Raw genomic sequence first — 8,690 nt, 5'->3', positions numbered from 1 at the left:
AAATTATTATATTCGGAAGAATATGAAAATTGGGTGCAAATACATTTTTGGAATGGCACCCCTACATGTCCCAGGGCTTCAATTAGCTGATTAGCTACTCACATGACGAGATGGAAGCTGAGTAGTCATCTCTACGGTACATAACCTCACCACTTCAGGTCAATCCAAGTTTTTGCCTTTTATTATTTGTATTGAATATTTCATCCATTTTTACAAGATTAGTTAGTCAGCGATACTGGAGAATGAATGAATGAACACTTTATTCCGGACTCAAAGTTCCATATAAAAAGACAATACAAATACATGACAACACAAATTAAAATACATACAAGCATCGATTCCAATGTTTCCACAGCCCAGAGGAGAACCTTGTATCACTCTGTTTCGTGTCAGTGAGTGCAATTATTAGTTTGTTTTTTGACTCTCAAAGTCGACACATAAATGTATACATTAAATTCCTCAACACAGCATGAAAGGTGGGGACATTACTAGTCACAAACAAAGAGCTAGCACTTGTCCATCTAGGAAGCTTAAGGAGGATCCTAAACGCATCGTTATACGCTACCTGTAACTTTTTCAGTTTTGCTGTTCTATATTTACACCAGAGGTGAGCTGTGTAAAATGGAGTACAGTAGGCTCTGAAGAGACTAACTTTAACATCATCCGTGCACATATGAAATTTGCGTGCCAACATATTGGCCTGAGCATAAAGCTTACAGCACTGGCGCTGGACATCATCATCAGAAAGCTTGTTTAATCTGTTTTTGTCAAAATCAGTGAATGTCTCATGATCCACTACCTGTCCGTACTTTGTGTGCGCTGAAAAGCTCTGTAAACTGATATGTAAACAAAGGGGGCCCACCGTAGCTAGCAACATGCCAGGATACAGAGTTTAGGCTTTGTATTAACACTAAATATTTTTTGATTGTGAGGAGATATTTACTGATTTTGACAAACAGTGATTTTGACAACAACGTTCTCCAGAACTGCTGACTCCACCTTAAAAGTAGCTACAAGGAACTTTCAGTTTTTGATGATTCTCGTGGCACATTTTTACAAATTATTAAGTAGTGTTTTTTCAACTAGTGCCAAAGTGTGTGCCGACGGCGTGTGCCTGTTTAGGAAGCGAGTGTACGCAGAGGGAATCTCTCCATGAAGAGCGACCACAGAAGCGTCGCGACGAGCCTCAGCCAATGTATTTATATTTGACTATGTAAGATTAATAATGGTAATATGACAATGGTAAAGCAAAGTATTAACCGATTATTTAGTACCATTCATTAATACAGGTTTTTCTGGTCTGCATGCTGTAAATCTTTTGTTGTAATTTCCCTGGAAAAAGTGGACCAGAGTGACGGCATTAACAGTAACAACAAAATAGCTATGTATTTCACTGATGGTCTAGTTTGCTGTTACGGGTCATTTATGATCGTCAAGAGGAAAAATTAGACTTTTTCATAAATATTTAAAAATTCCTCGTAGGAGGTTTAATGTTACAATAAATTACGGATGTATTTTACAAATTTTGTACGTCCTTATTTGCATCCCCCCAGGACAGGTTTCTGATATCAGTCTATACGTCTTCCAGCATTTGCACCGTTTCCCTCAGGTCCTCCACCACTGTGTCCACGTGTGCTGTGGTGGTCCCCCGGCCCACGCTCAGCCTCAGGGCGTTGGCTGCCACCTCCCAGGGCACGCCACAGCTCAGCAGGATGTGGGAGGGCCTGGTGGACAGACACGGGGCAGTGCAGGGGGACTTGTGTCAATGGTGATGAATCAGTTGTCTTGACAAAAGCATACCGGGTGAAAGAGCTACTGTTTTACCTGTTTCCACTGTCTGAGTGGCAGGCGGCGCCCACGCTGGCCAACAGCCTGGTACAGTTTGACAATACCCTCCAACCTATGGCAGGGGAGAGAGAGAGAGAGCGAGAGAGACAGAGAGAGAGAAATTGATTAATCATTCAAAGCCTCTGTAGTTTAGAAATAGCCATGTGGAGGTCATGAACTAACGGCTACAGAAACACATTGGTTCTCAACTGGTCCAGTATCCAGACCCACCTTTTTGCGACCCAAATTTCGGAACTTTTTTAAACATCCAAATTAATTTATATACAAAATGCTTTTTAAAAACGTTAAGCAGGTGTAGCTCAAGTTCAACAACCTACATTTAACTGTATGGAATATTGAATAAAAAGGCAGACCTAAAAAAAAGTAAACTCATCAAGTTTCAAGAATATTTATTTTACTGTATGAATAGTTGAAATAAAAATGAAGACTTTTCTTCAAATAAATAAAAAGGCACATTTTTATTGAATAACATAACAGACACATACAGGTGAAACTCGAAAAATTTGAATATCGTGCAAAAGTTTATTTATTTCAATAATTCAACCTAAATGGTGAAACTAATATATTATATAGACTCATTACATTCAAAGTGAGATATTTCAAGCCTTTATTTGTTATAATTGTGATTATTATGGCTTACAGTTTATAAAAACACCAAATTCAAAATCTCAGAAAATTAGAATATTACATAAAATCAATAAAAAAAAATGTTTAAATACAGAAATGTCGGCCCTCTAGAAAGTATAGTCATGCATATGTACTAAGTACTTTGCACAAATGAAAAGGAAGATGATACACACCAGACCCAATACACAGGAGCTGAAGGCCACTATCAAAGCAACCTGGGCTTCCATAACACCTCAGCAGTGCCACAGACTGATAACATCCATGCCACGCCGCATTGAGGCAAGAATTCATGCAAAAGGGGCCCAAACCAAGTACTTAGTACATATGCATGATTATACTTTCTAGAGGGCCGACATTTCTGTATTTAAAAACCTTTTTTTATTGATTTTATGTAATATTCTAATTTTCTGAGATTTTGAATTTGGGGTTTTTATAAACTGTAAGCCATAATAATCACATGTATAACAAATAAAGGCTTCACATATCTCACTTTGCATGTAATGAGTCTGTATAAGATATTATTTTCACCTTTAAAGTGGAATTACTGAAATAAATAAACTTTTGAACGATATTCTAATTTTTCGAGTTTCACCTGTAGTAGCCTGGGTGAACCCTGCAGAGTCCGCCGACAATTCATTTTGCTCTGCAGACTAGTCTGGACCCAACCAGTGTTGGGCCCAGTTTACTTCCTCCCCAGGCGCTAAACATGATGAGGACAGTGAAGCACAGCGGATCATTGGTCTGATTGGTTAAAGGTTTATCCAATCGCGTACAGAGGCCTTTTGATCTACGTCCGTTGATCACGCCTCTTCAAACTCAAAAATGACAAACTTTGATTCCAGACCCAGGTACAATCCTTAATAAGAGAGAGCTATGGTCTGGCTATAGCCAGGCTAAATATATAGGCTTTTAATGGCTTCATGCTTTCATTTGCCAGCACTTTGCTACACATGACACTCTGGAGTGTTTTGTACCCCTTTGTCCTCGATGTATGGGAATCCGTATTCATTGTATTCTTTGGCATACTTGCATTCAGCAATTTCACAATGCACAAGAGAGCACGTTACTTTTCCCCAGGAGCGCTATATATATTGGGAAACGAATGTCCTTCACAATAAAAGCGCAGTATTAGAAAAGTTTTGTAAAAATGTTAACCAAGTGATTTTCACGCATAAACCTGCGACCCATTCCAAATGGCCCGGCGACCAATTTCTGGGTCGCGACCCACCAGGGCCCTGTTTTGGACAGGCAGGCCAAAGCAAACATAGGGCAGACAAGAAATTGAAATTGTCATGACATCACCTTGTAATGTTGGACCCATGATGGACACGTTACATGTGTTAGGGAGCATGTCAGTGCCAGGGAAATGGCTGTTGAAGTGGACCTTGTCTTTAAAGACGACCTGAAGAGAAAAACATGCTGATGATAGTGTGCTTTATTTACTGTATGTAAAACAAAGTAGGCAACAGAACAGTGTCAATGTAACCACAAACATATTACAGTGTTTCACATAACCTCATTCACACTATATTGAGAACGTTGCCATTTGCCACAATGAAAATGAGAATGTGACATTACAAACTTACCTTCAGTCGTTCTTCCAAGTAAAGTTTGGTCCTTCGCATATGACTCTGGTATTCTGACAGATTAGACGTCACCAGTTCTGCAGCCTAGACACACGAGGAATCAGCAGCTTTTAATTAAGCAAAATAATCACATTTGTCATCACATAAATAGAGAAAAAAAGAATAATAATAAAAATTGAATTTTCGATGATATTCAAATAGGATAAATCATCAAATGTACAATATATCCTTCTTGGTACGGCTTTTATACAACAGAAAAGTATTTTCAAAATATTGGAATTTATCGTTTTTTGTTTTTATTCAATAGAGATTTTAATGGTTGGAGAACAAGAAAAGAGCCACGTGGATAAAACCTAAATGAATCAGATAATATCGAAAGACACACTGAAACAGGTGAAATGTGATGATGTGCACATTAAAATACCAGGGTCTATTATAAGCTATAACTAACCAATTTATAATTTTCTAATAAATAATTTTGAAAAACTTCATAAATTAGTTGCTAGGTTGGGAAAAATCCCTCTGACTGATTGGACCATATGATCACATGTCTTCCACAAAGAAGCTAAAATAAATATATTGAGCATTTATAAATATATTACCAACATTTATAACTGCATTAGCATCACAATTAATGATACCACACTTTTCCATAAGGTATCAAACGACAAGAATCAATTGAAGAGGTTCATTCTCAATGACATACCTTTCCCAGACCAGCAATCATTGGTGTGTTTTCTGTGCTGTAATATTCAGAGAGAGAAAATAGACCCTTACATTAAGATGGGGCAGCTGTTATGACACTTTCCTATTCGTATTCCTTATCTAAGATAATGTAGAATGTTACCCTGGTCTGAAGTTCCTCTCCTGTCCTCCTCCAAACAGCATGGGATACAGTGGAGTTCTGCTTCCAGGGCCGTTCACATACAAAGCACCGATACGAGGGGCGTAGAACTAGAAAAGTAACAAAACCAGTCAACAGAATGTGTTCCTTCCAATGCTGAATGAAGATTTTTTTTAAAGAAGCGGTTCCTGACCTTGTGTCCCACTATGGTGAGGTAATCCACTCCCAGTTCACAGGCGTCCACTGGGACTTTGCCCAGAGCTTGGGCAGCATCAGTGTGGAGCAGGATGCGGAGATGCTCACGCTGCTTGTTGAGAGATTTGACTCTCCGGCAGATCTCCTGGACTGGCTGACAAGAGGAAGGAGATTCCACACACTTACTTAATTATACGTACTAAGCTACACACGTAGTAAAAGCTTTGAGTTTTGAGATTAGAATTACATGAGAATTCATTTCATTTGATATATGGAAGTGATCATATTAGGTCGCGGTCACCCCAGCCTGGTTTAGTATGGTTGAATCAAACACTGGAGCATTTAACCCCCCTGGTGTGGTTAGTATGGGTTGCTTTGAACCAACCAGGCATGGTCTCTGTCCGCTTGCAAGTGAACACTGGAGCGGTTCATCACTGGTGTGAACCCCATCCGCACCACTCACAGGAAGCCTAGTATTTATGCCTCATTTCCCCGTCTACTGCCGAATGTCTTTCATTAAATGCATGTGTTATAACGTTATTTAGCACACGTCTTAGCGTACACTAATACGTGCCGTCCGCTGATATTGAAACATGGGCTGGTGTTGTTGGAGGAAAGTAGTAGTGGTGAATGACGTGCAGAGAATAACCACAGGCCAGATTTAAACAGGGTCTGCTGCGAGGAATGAGGGGGGCGTTCTGACCACTACACCACAAGTGCCCCCCGTGATTGTTGTTATTAGCAGTAGCTTCAGCTGCTTTAAAGAGTCCACATACAAGTAGGATTTCGGCACTGCTACTGTAATTTTCAATATTTATTGACATGCAACGACAGGTCTCCACAGCACTATATCCATTAAATATACATAAACCACCACCTTGTGGCACTACACTTAATTAACTCTGACTGTTAGAATAAGACCAACATAAAACTATTCTATGGCCTATTAACATATGGCTATTGTCCAAATTACGAGGGAATTGCCTTTTTAATCGTTTAACTGTCTGACCAATGAACAGCATTTCAGTGCACGTGACCTTTGTTTCCAATGTATAGTCCGTACATCATGTGAACTGGACCTAAGAAGCCACCAGGTTTCCATGTCTTCATGTCCCTCTTACCATGATAACTCCTGTCTCATTGTTGGCCAACATGATGGAGATCAGACAAGTGCTGGGACGCACCGCAGCAATGATGTCATCCACCTCCACACAGCCTGTCACCTTGGAAACAGGCACAAACGTCACATCTGTGACAGGAACACAGTTAGCCGAACAAGTCTTATTGTCTTATCTTATTGCCCTGTTGGAAATCTGAATCAAACTTTACGGGGCGGTCTCCTACCTGCCTTGCCATCTTCCTGCAGGTGCTCAACAACTAGTTTGACCGAGTCATGTTCCACATTGGAGGTGACGATGTGAGGACGGAGGCCGGTGCTTTTTGTATTCCCCTTGTCTGGCTCCTCCCTGCAGTTTCTCCTGAAGTGTTCCACAGCAGTGTGCAGCACCAGGTTATTGGCCTGAAAGAAGATGTGTTTGCTATGACCCATCGGTTCACCCTTGAAAAAACAGATGTAGCATTTCAAAAAACAGCTTACAATGATAATGAGTAACAGAGGTACTCATTACCTCTGTTCCACCTGAGGTGAAAATAATGTCTTCTGCTTTGCCTCCAACCATTCTGGCCACATTCTCTCTGGACTGGTTAATCATTCCCTTGGCTTTAGCTCCTAGGAATAAAGATTTGTTTTCCTGCAAATTAGGTTAAAGCTGCAATAGCTCACTGACACATTAGTAAAGTCAAGTATTTACACGTGCAGTGTGCTTTGCATTTGGATACTGGTTGAAGGATTGTTCACCTGCTATATAATTGCTACTGGGGTTTCCCCAGGCATCCTGCAGGGCTTCAGAAATAGCATTGATCACTTCGGGTTCCAGCGGAGTAGTAGCATTGTAGTCCATGTAGATCCTGTATCATATCAAGTACATTGAAGGAAAACTTTATTGTCTCATTTCACGTACTGCGTAAAGAGCATTAGAAATAATCAAAGTAATTGAATGTAGCTTTCACTTTGTTTACAGGTGATAGAACAACCCAATTGAAGCAGTTCTTACCTGTCCAGATTCATCTCTGAACAATGATGAACGGAATGTGTGTGACCCTTTCCCTGGGTGATGTCACCACATTGATTGGCCATGACACTCCTAGGGAGAAATAAGACATAAGAAATGTAGCAGTGTGATTGTGTGTGTGTCGATTGTGTTCAATCAGGCAGAATTACCAGTAGAAACGAAACTCACTGCATCTTTAGTCAAACAATGAGTTACTTTAGTGAATAACAGCAGTTTTAATATATTCACTATATATAATAATATGTATGTCTGGCTCCACGTAGTGTCTCGTTTAAATGCCAGCTGGGTATCTAAGAGGTTTACTTCACACTTGAAAGCAACAGAGTTAACGTGGCCAAATGTGTCCAGTGTCTCCTCCACGCTGTCACTGGTAAATGGTCATACAAAAACTCGGCAAAACTCTTAACTTGAACATTAAAACGTCCCGTCTCATTCCCGGTAGTGACAGCCATATGACGAAGGCTATATGTAGTGTTTATTGTCTTCATGAGACAGTTGTTAACTTTAGCTACAGCTAGCTAGTGCTGCTGCGCTGCTAACTGTTTGCTAAATTACATTGAAATGTTAGTTTGCTTTCAAGTTGTCACAGAAGCTGAGTTATTATATGTGCTCCCTCTTCGTATAGCGTGTCTTGGCTCTGTGTCTGGGTCTGACCTTGTGCAGTGATGTTCAAGTGTCCTGAATGTCTTTACTACTGTCTGTGTCAATTATCTGCTAGCTAGCCCCGGTTTGTATGTCTGGACTGGATGAGGCGCTGCTCCGCTGGGTTGCCAGGTGCGTTAAAGAGAAACCAGCAAACCTGCCATTAGAACACACTAGAGCAGGGGTTTTCAAAGTGTGAGAGAGTGAGCCCCCCCGGGAGATTTTTTTTCACCTTTTTAAAGTGAAATGCATGAATCTGGTGCACTTTGAGAGGAAAATTAAGAGGCTAAATATGAGGAATTTTGTGTGAACAAATAATTTGGAAACACTGGGTCTGATGAATTAGAAGCTATTGAAGAAAGACACATGGACTTTCCATAAAAATATTAATTTAAAATAAAAAAAATGTATGCAGGATCCTCTGGGTTGGGCTTGGTGCTCTTTTTCTTTAACGAGACCTATTTCTCTGTAATATAATGAATGCATTTAAATGCAGTGAGAGGAACGAAGCAGAAGAACTCTTGTCCAGCTATGCCGTGATCTTAATATAAAAAACACAAACTAAAAAAAAATATATATATATTTCACATTCATCCGCGCCCCCCCTGCCATAACCCCGCGCCCGCCCCACAGTTTGAAAACCACTGCACTAGAGAACGCTCAATAAGATGATAGTCTTGATTTTATCACAGCAAGATAGGCCCACAGACAGATCATGTTAATAATGTAATAATCATATACATCGGTATCCAGTAGACAAGACAAGCATTTAGAAAAATAAAGATAGAGGCATAGCCTATTTAAAGCAGTCTCAAA

At 40.1% G+C, this 8,690-nt stretch overlaps 1 protein-coding gene across 1 annotated transcript; it reads right to left on the bottom strand.

The window, feature by feature from the left end:
* Window positions 1-339: 339 nt before the first annotated feature.
* On the bottom strand, window positions 340-7,989 carry scly (selenocysteine lyase). Its single transcript, XM_080033302.1, has 13 exons — window positions 7,887-7,989; window positions 7,215-7,304; window positions 6,959-7,068; window positions 6,729-6,829; window positions 6,445-6,619; window positions 6,222-6,349; window positions 5,099-5,254; window positions 4,909-5,015; window positions 4,768-4,804; window positions 4,062-4,145; window positions 3,778-3,877; window positions 1,825-1,900; window positions 340-1,724 (listed from the first exon to the last, which is right to left on the bottom strand). The coding sequence occupies exons 2-13, from the start codon at window positions 7,295-7,297 to the stop codon at window positions 1,574-1,576; spliced, it is 1,308 nt and encodes a 435-aa protein (XP_079889428.1). The 5' UTR covers window positions 7,298-7,304; window positions 7,887-7,989; the 3' UTR covers window positions 340-1,573.
* Window positions 7,990-8,690: the final 701 nt, after the last annotated feature.

Source organism: Ammodytes marinus (assembly GCF_949987685.1).
Source record: "Ammodytes marinus genome assembly, chromosome: 8".
Classification (NCBI taxonomy): Eukaryota; Metazoa; Chordata; class Actinopteri; order Uranoscopiformes; family Ammodytidae; genus Ammodytes; species Ammodytes marinus.
This window is presented reverse-complemented; position numbering and strand designations above follow the sequence as displayed.

What these genes read in the sequence shown, in the direction of transcription:
- scly (XM_080033302.1), bottom strand. Translation starts at nt 7,297, where the DNA reads ATGGCCAATCAATGTGGTGACATCACCCAGGGAAAGGGTCACACACAT. An exon ending in CAGTAGCAATTATATAGCAG is followed by an intron (nt 6,830 to 6,958) that starts GTGAACAATCCT and finishes CTTTATTCCTAG; the next exon opens with GAGCTAAAGCCAAGGGAATG. An exon ending in GCAGGAAGATGGCAAGGCAG is followed by an intron (nt 6,350 to 6,444) that starts GTAGGAGACCGC and finishes TTCCTGTCACAG; the next exon opens with ATGTGACGTTTGTGCCTGTT.